At 48.3% G+C, this 20,330-nt stretch overlaps 1 protein-coding gene across 2 annotated transcripts in view; it reads left to right on the forward strand.

Moving 5' to 3' along the window:
• Window positions 1-1,004: 1,004 nt before the first annotated feature.
• The window catches only part of GABBR1 (gamma-aminobutyric acid type B receptor subunit 1), a 106,618-nt gene continuing 87,292 nt past the window's right edge, over window positions 1,005-20,330 (forward strand). For both annotated transcript variants that reach the window (XM_069985495.1, XM_069985496.1), the window contains exons 1-5: window positions 1,005-1,216; window positions 12,982-13,078; window positions 13,586-13,661; window positions 14,533-14,736; window positions 18,691-18,879. In XM_069985495.1, the coding sequence (XP_069841596.1) occupies window positions 13,586-13,661; window positions 14,533-14,736; window positions 18,691-18,879 (469 nt within the window). In that variant the 5' untranslated portion in view covers window positions 1,005-1,216; window positions 12,982-13,078. The remainder of the gene's footprint in view (window positions 1,217-12,981; window positions 13,079-13,585; window positions 13,662-14,532; window positions 14,737-18,690; window positions 18,880-20,330) is intronic.

Raw genomic sequence — 20,330 nt, forward strand, 5'->3', positions numbered from 1 at the left:
CTGTATACTCCTCTCTGTATACCCTTATCCTCTATACCCCCCTGTATACTCCTCTCTGTATACCCTTATCCTCTATAACCCCCCTGTATACCCGTATCCTCTATAACCCCCCTGTATACTCCTCTCTGTATACCAGTACCCTCTATAACCCCCCGTATACTCCTCTCTGTATACCCTTACTCTCTATAACCCCCCTGTATACTCCTCTCTGTATACCCTTACTCTCTATAACCCCCCCTGTATACCCTTCTCCTATATATACCCCTGTATACTCCTCTCTGTATACCCTTCTCCTATATATACCCCTGTATACTCCTCTCTGTATACCCTTCTCCTATATATACCCCTGTATACTCCTCTCTGTATACCCTTATCCTCTATAACCCCCCTGTATACTCCTCTCTGTATACCCTTATCCTCTATAAGCCCCCTGTATACTCCTCTCTGTATACCCTTACTCTCTATAACCCCCCTGTATACCCTTCTCCTATATATACCCCTGTATACTCCTCTCTGTATACCCTTATCCTCTATAACCCCCCTGTATACCCTTATCCTCTATAACCCCCCTGTATACTCCTCTCTGTATACCCGTATCCTCTATAACCCCCCTGTATACTCCTCTCTGTATACCCTTATCCTCTATAACCCCCCTGTATACCCTTCTCCTATATATACCCCTGTATACTCCTCTCTGTATACCCTTCTCCTATATATACCCCTGTATACTCCTCTCTGTATACCCTTCTCCTATATATACCCCTGTATACACCTGCTCATCCCCTCTCATCATGGTGATGTTTCTCTATAGAACAGCGCCCCCTTCCCCTCAGTGAGACACTCGCAGCGGCCTGTCTGTCTCTTGCTGTCTCTCGGTGTCCCTCTGTCTCATTGTGCTCTGTCTCTGTCTGTCTCTCAGGGGGAGGCTGATGTAAAGAGACAGGAGGAGGGGGAGGGAGAGGGAGGAGAGAAGGGAGGAGAGAGACAGACAGCTCTAAAGAAAGAGAGGGGGGAGGAGGATGAGACAGCCTGGGAGCTTTAGACAGCCTGTCTGCTGAGCCATCGCATGGAGGAGGCCTGACATAGAGCGCAGGTGACCGTCACCGACCATGAGGCCGAGCCCCAGCACCTCATAGAGAGACAGAGACTGCAACTACCTGAGGCCGGAGAGAGAGACGGCATCCTCCAGGCTCCAGAGAGTCCACACCCAGAGCAGGTACCCTGGCTGTATACATATATACCCTGTGCACACCCTGCCTGTATACATATATACCCTGTGCACACCCGTCTGTATACATATATACCCTGTGCACACCCTGCCTGTATACATATATACCCTGTGCACACCCTGCCTGTATACATATATACCCTGTGCACACCCTGCCTGTATACATATATACCCTGTGCACACCCTGCCTGTATACATATATACCCTGTGCACACCCGTCTGTATACATATATACCCTGTGCACACCCGTCTGTATACATATATACCCTGTACACACACCCGCCTGTATACATATATACCCTGTGCACACCCGTCTGTATACATATATACCCTGTACACACACCCCTGCCTGTATACATATATATACCCTGTACACACACCCCTGCCTGTATACATATATACCCTGTGCACACCCTGCCTGTATACATATATACCCTGTGCACACCCGTCTGTATACATATATACCCTGTACACACACCCTGCCTGTATACATATATACCCTGTGTACACACACCCTGCCTGTATAGATATATACCCTGTGCACACCCGTCTGTATACATATATACCCTGTACACACACCCGTCTGTATACATATATACCCTGTACACACACCCTGCCTGTATACATATATACCCTGTGCACACCCGTCTGTAAACATATATACCCTGTACACACACCCCTGCTTGTATACATATATACCCTGTGCACACCCATCTGTATACATATATACCCTGTACACACACCCCTGCCTGTATACATATATACCCTGTGCACACCCTGCCTGTATACATATATACCCTGTGCACACCCTGCCTGTATACATATATATACCCTGTACACACACCCCTGCCTGTATACATATATACCCTGTGCACACCCGTCTGTAAACATAAATACCCTGTACACACACCCCTGCCTGTATACATATATACCCTGTACACACACCCTGCCTGTATACATATATACCCTGTGCACACCCGTCTGTATACATATACACCCTGCCTGTATACATATATACCCCGTGCACACCCGTCTGTATACATATATACCCTGTACACACACCCCTGCCTGTATACATATATACCCTATGTACACCCTGCCTGTATACATATATACCCTGTGCACACCCTGCCTGTATACATATATACCCTGTGTACACACCCTGCCTGTATACATATATACCCTGTGTACACACCCTGCCTGTATACATATATACCCTGTGTACACACCCTGCCTGTATACATATATACCCTGTGTACACACCCGTCTGTATACATATATACCCTGTGTACACACCCGTCTGTATACATATATACCCTGTACACACCCGTCTGTATACATATATACCCTGTACACACACCCTGCCTGTATACATATATACCCTGTACACACACCCTGCCTGTATACATATATACCCTGTACACACACCCTGCCTGTATACATATATACCCTGTACACACACCCTGCCTGTATACATATATACCCTGTACACACACCCTGCCTGTATACATATATACCCTGTACACACACCCTGCCTGTATACATATATACCCTGTACACACACCCTGCCTGTATACATATATACCCTGTACACACACCCTGCCTGTATACATATATACCCTGTACACACACCCTGCCTGTATACATATATACCCTGTACACACACCCTGCCTGTATACATATATACCCTGTACACACACCCTGCCTGTATACATATATACCCTGTACACACACCCTGCCTGTATACATATATACCCTGTGCACATCCGTCTGTATACATATATACCCTGTGCGCACACACCCTGCCTGTATACATAGGATATATATAAGGATATATATATATATATATATATATATATATATATATATATATATATATATATATCCTATCTACACACCCGTCTATATACATGTATACATCTATACCTTGTGTATACAAACCTGTCTTTATACATGTATACAAGTTACCCTGCCTATATACTTATTAACCCTGGTCTGTATTATGGGTCTGTTTTTTTTATATATATATATATATATATATATATATAATATATATAATCTCTACATCTTCCGTATACCTCACCTACACACTATAACATACATGTCTAGATACATATATTATATACACAGCATATACTACATCCCCTGTGTACATGATATATATTATATACACTGCATATACTACATCCCCTGTGTACTTGAGAGATATATATTGCATCCCCTGTATACATGATATATATTATATACACTGCATAACTACATCCCCTGTATATATTATATACACTGCATATACTACACTCCCTGTGTACTTAATATATATATTATATACACAGCATATACTACTTCCCTTGTATACATGATATATATTATATATACTGCATATACTACATCCCCTGTGTATGTGATATATATACTACATATACTACATCCCCTGTATACATAATATATTATATACACAGCATATACTACATCCCCTGTATACATGATATATATTATATATACTGCATATACTACATCCTCTGTATACATGATATATATTATATATACTGCATATACTACATCCCCTGTATAAATGATATATATATATATTATATACACAGCATATACTACATCCCCTGTGTACATGATATATTATATACACTGCATATACTACATCCCCTGTATACATGATATATATTATATATACTACATCCCCTGTATACATGATATAATATATACACTGCATATACTACATCCCCTGTATACATGATATAATATATACACACTACATATACTACATCCCCTGTGTACACGATATATATTATATATACTGCATATACTACTTCCCCTGTATACATGATATATTATATACTGCATGTACTACATCCCCTGTGTACTTGAGATGTATTATATACACTGCATATACTACATCCCCTGTATATACATGATATATTATATATACTGCATGTACTACACTCCCTGTATACGTGATATATTATATACACTGCATATACTACATCCCCTGTGTACATGATATATATTATACTGCATATACTACTTCCCTTGTATACATGATATACATTATATACTATATCCCCTGTATACATTGCATATACTACACTCCCTGTATACATGATATATATTATATACTGCATATACTACATCCCCTGTATATACATGATATATTATATATACTACATCCCCTGTATACATGACATATATTATATACACTGCATATACTACATCCCCTGTATACATGACATATATTATATATATTGCATATACTACATACCAGGATCTCAGCAAACCATTTGATCGAACAGAGTGTCCGGCGTCACTGCGTTAAGGTGTCCTCAGAGACATGGTCCTACTTTAGCATTCCCACACTAGCAATGGTCTCTCCTGGGCTGACAATAAGGATAAGGACCCTATTACACGGAATGACAATCGACCCTATCTGGCCTATTATCGTTCCATGTAATAAATACAACGATCAGTCGATCACAACGATTATCGGCTGATCGTTGATTTAGGTTTGGACCTATAATTGTCGTGCATCGACAGCGCATCGCTACGCGTAATATGGGTGCGTGGTCGGCGGCTGACTAATTGTAAAGTAAATACATTACCCATCCATGGTCCAGGGCTCCTCTTGCTCCTCTTCTCCCCAGGTCCCGAGTGCTGCAGCTTCAGAGCGTCCTATCTAAGCTGACAGGCCGCTCAGCCAATCACATGTCACCAGGTTACAGAGTGTCCCCCGTGTCACCACATTAGGTGTCCTCAGAGACATGGTCCTACTCTAGCATTCCCACACTAGTAATGGCCTCTCCTGGGCTGACTACAGCTGGGCAGATAGGATCCAAATTATCTCTTTTCATAGCACTCACAGGACATGGGTGGCTGCCTCCTGGTGTATGTGTGTGTGTGTGTGTGTGTGTGTGTGGGGGGGGGCGACCTCCTGTTGTATGTGTGTATATGTGCTTGTATGTGTGTGGGGGGGCGACCTCCTGTTGGCTTGCACTCCATGGCTCCACCCATGTCTTGCAAGTGTTACAAATAGGGCTTGCAGTTTAAAGAGTCACTGTCGTATTTTTTTTTTTTGCACAAATCAATAGTCCAGGCGATTTTAAGAAACTTTGTAATTGGGTTTATTAGCCAAATCTGCCATTATCTGCATGTAAAAAGCCTTTTCCCAGGTCCCCCCTCCTTCCTCTTTTTCATCCACTCTGAAAAATCTGAAAATTGTGACTTGTTGCAGGAGACGTCCCCTGTCTGTTCTAGGGAGAGGGGAGGGGGGAGGAGGAAGGAGGGAGTTAGCCGGCAGCAGAAAGCAGATAACAGAGGATTACAGGCACGGAGCTGGGTGACAGCTGTAATCCGAGCTCAGACAGGTCACTGGTGATGGTCAGAACAGATAACGGGTGAGGGATTTGTAGATTAACTCTTTGTTGTCCTGTTTTGGTCTTTTCTTTAGCTCTCTCCATAGGAGAACAATGAAGACAGGGGGGAGAGCTCCAAACTGCTTTTTCATGATAAAAATGCATTTTTCGGATAATAAACCCAATTACAAAGTTTCTTAAAATCGCCTGGACTATTGATTTCTGCAAAAAAAAAATTCACGACAGTGACACTTTAAGCAAGGGCTGCAAGGACATCGGTAACGATGTCCATGCAGCCCTTGTTAAACGATTATCGGGCCGTGTAATAGTCCCAGTAAACAAGAGTCGATCTAACAGACAACACTCGTTTACAGTTATTATCGGGCCGTGTAATAGTACCTAAGCCTACAGCTGGGCAGATAGGATCCAAATAATCTCTATTTGTAACACTTGCAAGACATGGGTGGAGCCGTGGAGTGCAAGCCAACAGGAGGTCGCCCCCCCCCCCCCCCCCCCCACACACACACATACACACATACACACATACACACACGCATACAAACACACACATACAACAGGAGGTCGCCCCCCCAGACACACACACACTTACACACACACATACAACAGGAGGTCGCCCCCCCACACATACACACACATACACACACACATACACACACATACAACAGGAGGTCGCCCCCCCTACACACACACACACACACACACATACAACAGGAGGTCGCCCCCCCACACATACACACACACACATACAACAGGAGGTCGCCCCCCCTACACACACACACACACACATACACACATACACATATACACACACATACAACAGGAGGAACCCCCCCCCACCCACACACACACACACACATACAACAGGAGGCCCCCCCCCCCCACACACATACACACACATACAAGCACATACACCAGGAGGCAGCCACCCATGTCCTGTGAGTGCTATGAAAAGAGATAATTTGGATCCTATCTGCCCAGCTGTAGTCAGCCCAGGAGAGGCCATTACTAGTGTGGGAATGCTAGAGTAGGCCCATGTCTCTGAGGACACCTAATCTGGTGACATGGGGGACACTCTGTAACCTGGTGACATGGGGGGACACTCTGTAACCTGGGACACTCTGTAACCTGGTGACCTGGGGGGACACTCTGTAACCTGGGACACTCTGTAACCTGGTGACCTGGGGGGACACTCTGTAACCTGGTGACATGGGGGGACACTCTGTAACGTGGTGACATGGGGGACACTCTGTAACCTGGGGCCTAGCTAATGTCTCTTGGGCCCTGGTGCAAGAGGTCAACTTGGGGCTCCCCTTTCTCAATGCTATTGATATATGTGTGTATATATATATATATATATATATATATATATATATATATATATATATATATAAATATACTCACCGGCCACTTTATTAGGTACACCTGTCCAACTGCACGTTACCACTTAATTTCTAATCAGCCAATCACATGGCGGCAACTCAGTGCATTTAGACATGTAGACATGGTCAAGACAATCTCCTGCAGTTCAAACTGAGCATCAGTATGGGGAAGAAAGGGGATTTGAGGCCTTTGAACGTGGCATGGTTGTTGGTGCCAGAAGGGCTGGTCTGAGTATTTCAGAAACTGCTGATCTACTGGGATTTTCACGCACAACCATCTCTAGGGTTTACAGAGAATGGTCCGAAAAAGAAAAAAACATCCAGTGAGCGGCAGTTCTGTGGGCGGAAATGCCTTGTTGATGCCAGAGGTCAGAGGAGAATGGGCAGACTGGTTCGAGCTGATAGAAAGGCAACAGTGACTCAAATAGCCAACCGTTACAACCAAGGTAGGCAGAAGAGCATCTCTGAGTGCACAGTACGTCGAATTTTGAGGTAGATGGGCTACAGCAGCAGAAGACCACACCGGGGGCCACTCCGCTCAGCTAAGAACAGGAAACTGAGGCTACAATTTGCACAAGCTCATCGAAATTGGACAGTAGAAGATTGGAAAAACGTTGCCTGGTCTGGTGAGTCTCGATTTCTGCTGCGACATTCGGATGATAGGGTCAGAATTTGGCGTCAACAACATGAAAGCATGGATCCATCCTGCCTTGTATCAACGGTTCAGGCTGGTGGTGGTGGTGTCATGGTGTGGGGAATATTTTCTTGGCACTCTTTGGGCCCCTTGGTACCAATTGAGCATCCTTGCAACGCCACAGCCTACCTGAGTATTGTTGCTGACCATGTCCATCCCTTTATGACCACAATGTACCCAACATCTGATGGCTACTTTCAGCAGGATAATGCGCCATGTCATAAAGCTAGAATCATCTCAGACTGGTTTCTTGAACATGACAATGAGTTCACTGTACTCCAATGGCCTCCACAGTCACCAGATCTCAATCCAATAGAGCATCTTTGGGATGTGGTGGAACGGGAGATTGGCATCATGGATGTGCAGCCGACAAATCTGCGGCAACTGTGTGATGCCATCATGTCAATATGGACCAAAATCTCTGAGTAAGCTCCCAGCACCTTGTTGTATCTATGCAGCATGGTGTACCTAATAAAGTGGCCGGTGGGTGTATATATATATATATATATATCTCTATCTCTCAAGACTGATATTACCAATAATACCAGTATACAGGAAATATTACCGCCATACTGTTACTAAACAAATCCTGTTTACTGAGACCAATATTGCCAATATTACCAGTACACAAGGGGAAATATTACCGCCACACCACAACCATCACCACCATATTGTTACTGACCAAGTCCAGTATACTAAATCCAATAAAACACAGTACCAGATAACAAGTAACAAATAATACCCCCACATACTTACTAACACCACCGCTGCTACTTAAAGAAGAAGTTCACTCTGTACTCACTTCTCTAAGTATACATGCCACAGGCTACTGGGGGGGCCCAAAAAAAAAAAGTGAACTTCTTTAATATAATCCTCTGTACATAGACCAATTATCACTTCATACACATATAGAGGTGGATGCACTGTACACAGGCTCTATACACCATATATATTACAGTGCAGTTATATCAAGTGACTCACAGGGGACGTCTTCTCTGATCGGAGTTCTTCCCTTTTCATCTTCTCCATCTGTCCTGGGCCATTATGAGAACTTCTCCGAGCCACGAATCCACAGAATCTGCCAGACAGACATATTAGGCTCCTCGCTCTGTCACCATCCTCATCTCTCTACACACTGCACATCTGTACTGTCCCCTTTACACCCTCATTTAGTAGGTAGGCTGACTCTATGTGACCCCCCCCTTACAGTACATGCCCCCCTCTGTGCATGCCCTATTGTATACACCCCCCATGTAGTCCCCCTTATAGATGGCCTGCCTGTGTTGTCCCTCTTATAGATGCCCCCCATGTTGTCCCCTCCTCCTGCCCCTTCATCACCATACTGCTACCCCTTTCATCCTCCTGCCCTCCATCATACTACTACCCCTTTCATCCTCCTGCCCCTCCATCATCATACTACTACCCCCTTTCATCCTCCTGCCCCTCCATCATCATACTACTACCCCCTTTCATCCTCCTGCCCCTCCATCATCATACTACTACCCCCTTTCATTCTCCTGCCCCTCCATCATCATACTACTACCCCCTTCATCCCCCTGCCCCTCCATCATCCTACTACTACCCCCTTTCATCCTCCTGCCCCTCCATCATCCTACTACTACCCCTTTCATCCTCCTGCCCTTTCATAATCATACTACAAACACCTCCATCATAATACTACTACCCCTTCATCCTCCTGCCCTTTTATCATCATACCACTACACCCCTCATCATCCTCTTGTTCCATCATCATCATACCACTACACCCCCCCATCATGCCCTTTAAAACAAAAAAATCTATACTCACCTGAATGGTTCTAGTCTTCTAGACACGTGCGCTGGCGGGCTTCCCGCGGCAGGGGCGGGGCTTCGCAGGACCAGTTTTTTTTTTTTTTTTTTTCCCTGGGTGATGCTCACAGCCGGGGGCCCGTCCTAGCCTGCCTCTTGTGATCACAGGCAAAACATTGCTTGTGGTCACAAGAGGGAGTGGGAGGCGGGCAGTGCAGTGGTGACGACTGCTGTGACCGTGGTAGCTACGCCACTGTCTGTAACCTGGTGACACTGTACACTCTGTAACCTGGTGACACTGTACACTCTGTAACCTGGTGACACTGTACTGTACACTCTGTAACCTGGTGACATGGGGGGACACTCTGTAACCTGGTGACACTGTACACTCTGTAACCTTGTGACACTGTACACTCTGTAACCTTGTGACACTGTACACTCTGTAACCTGGTGACATGGGGGTACACTCTGTAACCTGGTGACATGGGGGGGACACTCTGTAACCTGGTGACACTGTACACTCTGTAACCTGGTGACACTGTACACTCTGTAACCTGGTGACATGGGGGTACACTCTGCAACCTGGTGACACTGTACACTCTGTAACCTGGTGACACTGTACACTCTGTAACCTGGTGACATGGGGGTACACTCTGTAACCTGGTGACACGGGGGGACACTCTGTAACCTGGTGACATGGGGGGACACTCTGTAACCTGGTGACATGGTATATGCACTGTATAGAATATATCTCATGTACACAGGGGATGTAGAATATATATATAATATATATCATGTATACAGGGGATAAAGCATATGCATGGTGTATGTAATATAATACACTCCCTGTGTACATGATATATATACTACATCCCCTGTGTATTTGGTATAGATTATACTACTTGCTCTGTATACATGATATATCTTAAATTCAGTATACATGATATATATTATATATACTACATCCCTGTGTATATTGCATGTACCATATCCACTGTGATATATATTACAAGAGAGAGCGCACTGCATATACTGCATCCCCTGTGTACTCTATCTATCTATCTATCTATCTTTTCTCATCCCTATGTGGCAGGACGACGTTTCTGCGCTGCTCTCGGCCTCTCTTCAGTACAGGAATCCTACAGACGTGTATGTGTGTGTATAAACCTGCCTCATAGTCACACAGTGTGGTATATACATACAGATCAGTGTGATCACTATACAGCATTGAGGGGTGGACTGTTACATCACTCAGGAGAATCAGCCTGTCTCCTCATGTACTAGGCATGGCCTCAGCGTGGTAGGCCGCAACTGCAAGAAGCTGATTCCTCGCAACGTCTGCTGGACTTGGAAAAGTCTCAGGAAGGATGAGCTCTGCACACACAGATGATAGACTCCGGGGAGCTTTAATGGAGAGGCAGGGGCCAGTGTTACTGTATGGGGGCACAGGGGGCAGTGTTACTGTATGGGGGCACAGGGGCCAGTGTTACTTTATGGGGGGCTGCAGGGGCCAGTGTTACTGCATGGGGGCACAGGGGGCAGTGTTACTGCATGGAGGCACAGGGGGAAGTGTTACTGTATGGGGGGCACAGGGGGCCAGTGTTACTGTATGGGGGCTGCAGGGGCCAGTGTTACTGCATGGGGGCACAGGGGGCAGTGTTACTGCATGGAGGCACAGGGGGAAGTGTTACTGTATGGGGGGCACAGGGGGCAGTGTTACTGCATGGAGGCACAGGGGGCAGTGTTACTGTATGGGGGGTGCAGGGGGCAGTGTTACTGCATGGAGGCACAGGGGGCAGTGTTACTGTATGGGGGGGTGCAGGGGGCAGTGTTACTGCATGGAGGCACAGGGGGCCGTGTTACTGTATGTGGGGCGCAGGGGCCAGTGTTACTGTATGTGGGGCGCAGGGGCCAGTGTTACTGTATGGTGGCACAGGGGGCAGTGTTACTGTATGGGGGCACAAGGGGCCAGTGTTACTGCATGGGGGCACATGGGGCCATTGTTACTGTATGGGGGCAGTGTTACTGCATGGAGGCACAGGGGGCAGTGTTACTGCATGGAGGCACAGGGGGCTGTGTTACTGCATGGAGGCACAGGGGGCTGTGTTACTGTATGTGGGGCGCAGGGGCCAGTGTTACTGTATGTGGGGCGCATGGGCCAGTGTTACTGTATGGAGGCACAGGGGGCAGTGTTACTGCATGGAGGCACAGGGGGCAGTGTTACTGCATGGAGGCACAGGGGGCAGTGTTACTGTATGGGGGCACAGCGGGCAGTGTTACTGTATGGGGGGTGCAGGGGGCAGTGTTACTGTATGGGGGGCGCAGGGGGCAGTGTTACTGTATGGGGGCTGCAGGGGCCAGTGTTACTGTATGGGGGCTGCAGGGGCCAGTGTTACTGTATGGGGGCTGCAGGGGCCAGTGTTACTGTATGGGGGCTGCAGGGGCCAGTGTTACTGTATGGGGGCTGCAGGGGCCAGTGTTACTGTATGGGGCACAGGGGGCCAGTGTTACAGTATGGGGGCGCTCCCATTACACCCATGCCTGACATTACCCGATGACATGATCTTCCTGAGCCTGCGGCGCTGTCACCTCTCACTGTGCCGGCATGTTGGTGCGCCTGTCTAGTTCTGTATCTCTGATAAGTTCACATGAGCGATGCGTCTCCATACTGTGCACCTTCATTCAGTCACATCCAGGATCCAGGACTGCCACCATGGTGTTGTGGTGTTGAGTACTGGTTCCTGCCACCATGGCGCTAAGCACTGGTCCCAACTCCCCCCATGGCACTGAGCACTTGTCCATGTCCCCATCACGGCGCTGAGCCCTGGTCCCGCCCCCCCCCCCCCCCCCCAATGGCACTGAGTCATGGCCTCTATATAGTGTATGGTGGATCCCTATGGCCCCAGCAAGACCACTGACTTTTATAATGGTGCGCACTGGGGTTCACTGTGATCTCCGCTCCCCTCCACCCAGTGACAACCAGGATATTACTGAGCCCTGGTTACACAGATCTGGAGATCGCCCGGTAATAGGTAAAGCAAATGTCTGCAGAGGAGCCGCCATGTCCCTGAAGTGTCCGGATACAGATTGGATTTCCCAGCCGAAAGGCAATGTGAGATGTTTGCCCTTGTGTTTTAGATTTTCAATGCGGCTAAATAAAAACGATTGTGCAAAGGCCGCAACACGGAGGAGAGCGGGGAACTGCTAGGTGTTACCTTATATATATATTACTACATCCTATGCCCAGAACACTACAACCCCCAACATGACCATAATCCAATCATATTATCCTTATAGACACTACAACCCCCAACATGACCATAATCCAATCATATTATCCTTATAGACACTACAACCCCCAGCATGACTATAAACATTCATATTATCCTTATAGACACTGCAACCCCCAGCATCACCTGACCGCCGCACATGATCACAATCCAGTCCTATAATATGTTATTATGACCGGAGATGCTCTGTATTCCTTATTGTGGTCATGTGATCTCTTTCCAGCCTCCACGATTGTACGATGCGCATCATGTGACACGGACATCATGGTGGGCATGTGATTGCGGTACAGCTGACTTATTACAGAACGAAAAAGACAAAAGTGAGTATAAGCTCTCAGACAGGTGTGTGATTTTAGAGGGTCGATCATTGACTTGCAGGATCATTACTACCTGTAGGGGACACCAGAGAGTCCTCTCCCTTCCTTCTGGAGGAGGACACTTTACGTATTTTTTTCCCAGGGGAGCCTTGCATGGCCTATAAGACTTCTCACGCCTTATGGTGATCTCCTCAAGAAGACACCGTACTGCGGCACTCCACTCTGGAGTATTAGGGGAGGGGGTGGGGACTTGTGGTGCTTAGTTTCTCGGCATGTGTATGATGTGTGAGGTCACAGAGGGCACCGGAGGCGTCATCCAATGAGCAAGGTCCTACACGACCCCCCCCCCCCCCCCCCTCCAGACATCACCATGTCACCATAGCCTAAAATACGAATACTTGCTCCGAAGTTTCCCTATGAAATTATCTACCCTCCGCCCTCCTCCTCATTGTCTCTCCTTCTCCTTCACATTCTCTTTCTTTATCTCCATTACGGTCTCTTTTTTTCCAGATGTTTTGCAGTCTCCCCCTTCTCCTTGCTATTTGGCTGTCTCCTGTCCATGGATCAGTAAATAACAGCACAACAGGTGAGCAAAGCCAAAGAGGAGGAATGGTCTGGAGAGTCAGGGAGGCGGAGTCAGACTTTAATATAGTCTGAGATGTGATATGCGAGAGAAAGAAACTGGGTGATAGAGAGGTCAGGGTGTAGGGAAGGACCCAGGGATAGAGAGGTCAGGGTGTAGGGAAGGACCCAGGGATAGAGAGGTCAGGGTGTAGGGAAGGCCCCGGGGATAGAGAGGTCAGGGTGTAGGGAAGGAGTAGGGATAGAGAGGTTAGGGTGTAGGGAAGGAGTAGGGATAGAGAGGTTAGGGTGTAGGGAAAGACCCAGGGATAGAGAGGTTAGGGTGTAGGAAAGGACCCAGGGATAGAGAGGTTAGGGTGTAGGAAAGGACCCAGGGATAGAGAGGTCAGGGTGTAGGGAAGGAGTCGGGGATAGAGAGGTCAGGGTGTAGGAAAGGAGTCGGGGATAGAGAGGTCAGGGTGTAGGGAAGGAGCCGGGGATAGAGAGGTCAGGGTGTAGGGAAGGAGCCGGGGATAGAGAGGTCGGGGATAGAGAGGTCAGGGTGTAGGGAAGGAGTCGGGTTAGAGAGGTCAGGGTGTAGGGAAGGACCCAGGGATAGAGAGGTCAGGGTGTAGGGAAGGATCGGGGATAGAGAGGTCAAGGTGTAGGGAAGGACAAGGGATAGAGAGGTCAGGGTGTAGGGAAGGAGCCAGGGATAGAGATGTCAGGGTGATATCAGGCTTTAGTGAAGAACCAGGTTGTGATGGAGATATCCGAGGAGGATCAGGGATAGATATGTCGGGATATAGAGAAGGACCAGTGTACTCCAGAGATGATCAGGGAAAGAGAAGTGCTGTTACATAGCTAACACTCTGCTGTCCCCTCTGTCTCTGCAGGCTGCCGTATCATACATCCCCCTCGGGACGGGGGAATACGTTACCGGGGCCTGACCCTCTCTCAGGTAAAGGCTGTGGAATATCTCCCCGTGGATTATGAAATTGAGTTTGTTTGCCGTGGGGAACGGGAGATTTCTGGGCCAAAAGTGCGCAAGTGCCAGCGGGATGGAACATGGACGGATATGGACAAACCTAGCCGCTGCCGTAAGTATCGTCACTTGTCTCGTACCTGCCCTCTCCATGTGTAGCACAGTCTAAGTATTAAGGTTTTTAGGGTTATTTGTCTCTGAGCATGGCTGCCAGGTGGTGAAGTTATGAGATACTCAGGTTTTTACAGAGGGTGGGGGAGGCGTTGCCTCTGCCGGGCGGTGGGGGAGGCGTTGCCTCTGCCGGGCGGTGGGGGAGGCGTTGCCTCTGCCGTACAAAAACAGACAGTATTTTCTCTTCATACATGAGCAACGTGGGCATCGGTAATAATGACCACAGGAACATCTGGCACCAGAATGCTGTTTTTGTAACTTTTGGCACAAATCTCTAGAATTCATTTTTTTTTTTTAAACTATTTCCGCTCAGATTCTCCCAAATTTCAACTCTCATTTTTCTTTGCTAAGAACCCAAACAATGGTGAGAGAAATTCTTCACTCCCCTTCTATGTGGTAAAATACAATAGATAGATAGATAGATAGATAGATAGATAGATAGACACTGCTCAAAAAAAATACAGGGACCCCTCAGATAACCCCTCCTAGATCCGAATGAATGAAATGTTTTCATTGAACACTTTGTTCTGTACGAAGCTGAATGTGCTGACAACAAAATCACACACAAACATCATCAATGGAAATCACATGTATTACCAAATGGCGGCCTGGATTTGGCGTCACACACGAAATTAAAGTGGAACCCCCCCCCCCTCCTCCTCCAGGCTGATCAAACTTGAATGTAATGTCCTTAAAGGGGTACTCCAGAGGGGGGGCACTTTTTTGCTGGGACCGGGGAGGGGGTGGCCGATGGAAAAGACGTCCATTTACCTCCCTGGTTCCAGCGGCGGGTCCCGCATCGCAGCGCTCCGGTGCCCGGTTTCCGGCTGCTTCCGGGTGTCTGACACGGGCCCGTGACGTGACGTCTCCGGTCCGCTCAGCCACTCTGTGAAGGAGGCGGGATCCGCTTTAAGTCCACTCAGATCCCGCCTCCTTCACTGAGTGGCTTAGCGGACCTGAGACGTCACGGGCCCACATACCAGACACCCGGAAGTGTCCGGGCACCAGAGCGCCGCGATGCGGGACCCGCCGCTGGAACCGGGGAGGTGAGTGGACGTCTTTTCCCTCGGCCACCTACTCCCCGATCCCAGCAAAAAAAGTGTCAACGCCGCCCCCCCCCCCCCCCCCTCTGGAGTACCCCTTTAAAACAAGTCCCACTGAGGCTGAGTATTGTGTGTGTGGCCTCCACGTGCCTGTATGACCTCCCTACAATGAGGGGGCTCCTGATGAGGTGGCTGTATGACCTCCCTACAAGGCCCGGGCATGCTCCTGATGAGGGGGCTGTATGACCTCCCTACAAGGCCCGGGCATGCTCCTGATGAAGTGTCTGTATGACCTCCCTACAAGGCCCGGGCATGCTCCTGATGAAGTGTCTGTATGACCTACCTACAAGGCCCGGGCATGCTCCTGATGAGGTGGCTGTATGACCTCCCTACAAGGCCCGGGCATGCTCCTGATGAGGTGTCTGTATGACCTCCCTACAAGGCCCGGGCATGCTCCTGATGAAGTGGCTGTATGACCTCCCTACAAGGCCTGGGCATGCTCCTGATGAGGTTCCTGTATGACCTCCCTACAAGGCCCGGGCATGCTCCTGATGAGGTGGCTGTATGACCTCCCTACAAGGCCCAGGCATGCTCCTGATGAGGTGGCTGTATGACCTCCCTACAAGGCCCAGGCATGCTCCTGATGAGGTGTCTGTATGACCTCCCTACAAGGCCCGGGCATGCTCCTGATGAGGTGGCTGTATGACCTCCCTACAAGGCCCAGGCATGCTCCTGATGAGGTGTCTGTATGACCTCCCTACAAGGTCCGGGCATGCTCCTGATGAGGTGGCTGTATGACCTCCCTACAAGGTCCGGGCATGCTCCTGATGAGGTGGCTGTATAACCTCCCTACAAGGCCCGGGCATGCTCCTGATGAGGTGTCTGTATGACCTCCCTACAAGGCCCGGGCATGCTCCTGATGAGGTGTCTGTATGACCTCCCTACAAGGCCCGGGCATGCTCCTGATGAGGTGTCTGTATGACCTCCCTACAAGGTCCGGGCATGCTCCTGATGAGGTGTCTGTATGACCTCCCTACAAGGTCCGGGCATGCTCCTGATGAGGTGGCTGTATGACCTCCCTACAAGGCCCAGGCATGCTCCTGATGAGGTGTCTGTATGACCTCCCTACAAGGCCCGGGCATGCTCCTTATGAGGTGGCTGTATCTCCTCCCAGACCTGGACTAAAGCAGCCGCCCACTCCTGGACAGTTTGCGCTGAAACATGACGTTGGTGGATGGAGGAGACATGATGTCCCAGATGTGCTCAATTGGATTCAGGTCTGGGGAACAGGCTGCCAGTCCATAGCTTCAATGCACATGCATATGGTCTCACAAGGGCTCTGAGGATGTCATCTTGGTCCCTAATGTCAGTCAGGCTACCTCTGGCAGCACATGGAGGGCGGTGCAGCCCTACAAAGAAATGCCACCCCACACCATTACTGACCCACTGCCAAACCGCTGATGCTGAAGGATGTTGTAGGCAGCAGATCGCTCTCCGAGGCGTCTCTAGACTCTCACGTTTGTCACATGTGCTCAGTGTGAACCTGCTCTCATCTGTGGTCTCCTGGTGTCCTTGCCTGTTTCCTGGTATCTGCTCCATTCTCGGGACACTACACTGACAGACACAACAAACCTTCTTGCCACAGCTCGCATTGATGTGCCATCCTGCATGAGCTGCACTACCTGAGCCACTTGTGTGGGTTGTAGAGTCCACCTTATGCTATCTCTATGGGTGAAAGCAGTGAATCGCGGCCGCAGAAAACTGACATCACCAGTCCTCCAAGATAACTTCGTCCTCTCTATGACATCATCAGCACTCCTATATAAATACGTCCACTCTGACATCACCAGCTCTCCCAGATAACCCCTCCCTCTCTGACATCACCAGCCCTCCCAGATAACTCCTCCCTCTCTATTACATCACCAGCCATCTCGGATAACATTATCCTGTCTGTGACATCACCAGCCCTCCCAGATAACTCCTCCCTCTCTGTGACATCACCAGCCCTCCCGGATAAATACATCCACTCTTTTACATCACCTGATCTCCCAGATAGTTCTCCCTACTTACCTGGCGACTGCAATCCCCCAGCATCTCCATTCTTTAGGCTCTGCGAGCACAGGAATGATGTCACTCGTCCACTGGTAGCTGGAGGAAATAACACCCTCCTGCGGCATAATGCTGCAGGACTGTACAGCTGTAACTGAATGGTCACACAGCCCTCGCTATAATCATAGAGATGAGTGCAGGGAGGGGATAGAGAGGACTGTGCAGCTGTAACTGTATGGTCACACAGTTCTTCCTATAATCATAGAGATAAGTGCAGGGAGGAGATAGAGAGGACTGTGCAGCTGTAACTGTATGGTCGCATAGCCCTGCCTATAACCATAGAAATAAGTACAGGGAGGGGATACAGAGGACTGTGCAGCTGTAACTGTATGGTCGCACAGCCCTCGCTATAATCAAAGAGATGGGTGCAGAGAGGGGATAGAGAGTACTGTGCAGCTGTAACTGTATGGTCGTACAGTTCTCTCTACCATCATAGAAATGAATGCAGAAAGGGGATAGAGAGTAGTGAGAGCTTCTGAGCTATGTGGCCATGCAGTGTGGAAACAGTCGTCCTGGCCCCGCAGGGCGTTGTAAGTCTGTTGGCCCTATGACTGCTGTGGCGGTGGTTTTGCTCTTGATTTCTACCAGTCAGCAGTGAATGTGTTTGGCCACTAGTTGTCAGTAAATATACTGTAAATATATGAGACGATGCCCCCTGCTGGGGTTCTGGATGGCGGGCTCTGTGATGTGACGCTGACATTACTGTGCGGTTCCTGTTCTTCTCATCCATCCTCTTCTCTCCACAGTCCCCACCTGTCCCCGGATGCACTTGAAGTTGGAGAATGGAGATGTAGAACACAACATGTTGGGCCGGGTCCCCATCGAGGGCACAAGCGTCCGATTCAGATGTGACCCCGGCTTCTTACTGGTGGGATCCAGCCATAGTATGTGCACAAAGTCAGGGAAGTGGGACCACCCCAAACCTACCTGCCAAGGTGAGACCTATAATGGGGGAAGGGGGTCTGCTTGCTGTGTATATAGTATATAACTTATACGACATTCTAATGCTCTTTGTCTTAGTGCACCTGTCATTACATATAACTTTTGTCAGCTCATTGGGCATCAGACGTGGGAAAAGTTACTGATCGCAGTGGATGCCGCTGCTAGAACCCACTGTGATCAGGAGGTGTAGCCGGGGAGAGAGCGTGGCCATTATTACCGCCAGTGTGGGTACGGCCGGGGAGTGGATGGTGCTGCCGCTGCTGCCACGCTCTCTCCATGGCTATGACTCCTGATCACAGCGCATTCTAGCAGCGACATTTGCTGCGATCGGTAAACCTTGACATGGCTGCACATCCGTATACTTATGACTGATCGCTCTGCTTCTCAGCACTATATACAGATATGGCTGCACATCCGTATACTTATCCCTGATTGCTCTGCTTCTCAGCACTATATACAGATATGGCTGCACATCCGTATACTTATCCCTTATTGCTCTGTTTCTCAGCACTATATACAGATATGGCTGCACATCCGTATACTTATCCCTTATTGCTCTGTTTCTCAGCACTATATACAGACATGGTCACACATCTGTATACTTATCACTGATCTTTCTGCATCTCAGCACTATAAAGACATGGTAGCACATCCGTATACTTATGACCGCTCTGCTTCTCAGCACTATATACAGACATGGCTGCACATCCATATACTGATCACTGATCTCTCTGCTTCTCAGCACTATATACAGACATGGTCGCACATCCGTATACTTATGACTGATCGCTCTGCTTCTCAGCACTATATACAGACAAGGTAGCACATCCATATACTTATGACTGATCGCTCTGTTTCTCAGCACTATATACAGATATGGCCGCTCATCCGTATACTTATGACTGATCTCTCTGCTTCTCAGCACTATATACAGACATGGTAGCACATCCGTATACTTATCACTGATCGCTCTTCTCAGCACTATATACAGACATGGTAGCACATCCGTATACTTATCACTGATCGCTCTGCTTCTCAGTTCTATATACTACTTACATCAGGAGTTAGTTACAGTTTGATCAAAGTGCATAAACCACACACCACATGAAGGTTCCTGATACGTGTCTTACAAGGCCCAGCCCCATGCGGCAAACGCCACAGCAGAAACAACAACGCCACAGGAGGGAGTGACGCAGCTGCCCAGCAACCCTAATGCTGCCGGACATAGCACCCCTGGGCCACACCGCCCAGCGACACTGCGCCATTACATGGGACCCCACCACACAAGGAAAAGGATCAGCCATAAGTATATGGAGTAAAAAAGAAGGAAAAAAGGGAAGGGCGCTTCCTAGTGCAATATCTGGGTTACTAGAAAACAATAATGCACAAGATCGTCAATGTGCTCACCTTTTGAGGTTGTGCAATGATAGGCACAACACTATAT

This window comes from Dendropsophus ebraccatus, chromosome 10, assembly GCF_027789765.1.
Source record: "Dendropsophus ebraccatus isolate aDenEbr1 chromosome 10, aDenEbr1.pat, whole genome shotgun sequence".
Lineage (NCBI taxonomy): Eukaryota > Metazoa > Chordata > Amphibia > Anura > Hylidae > Dendropsophus > Dendropsophus ebraccatus.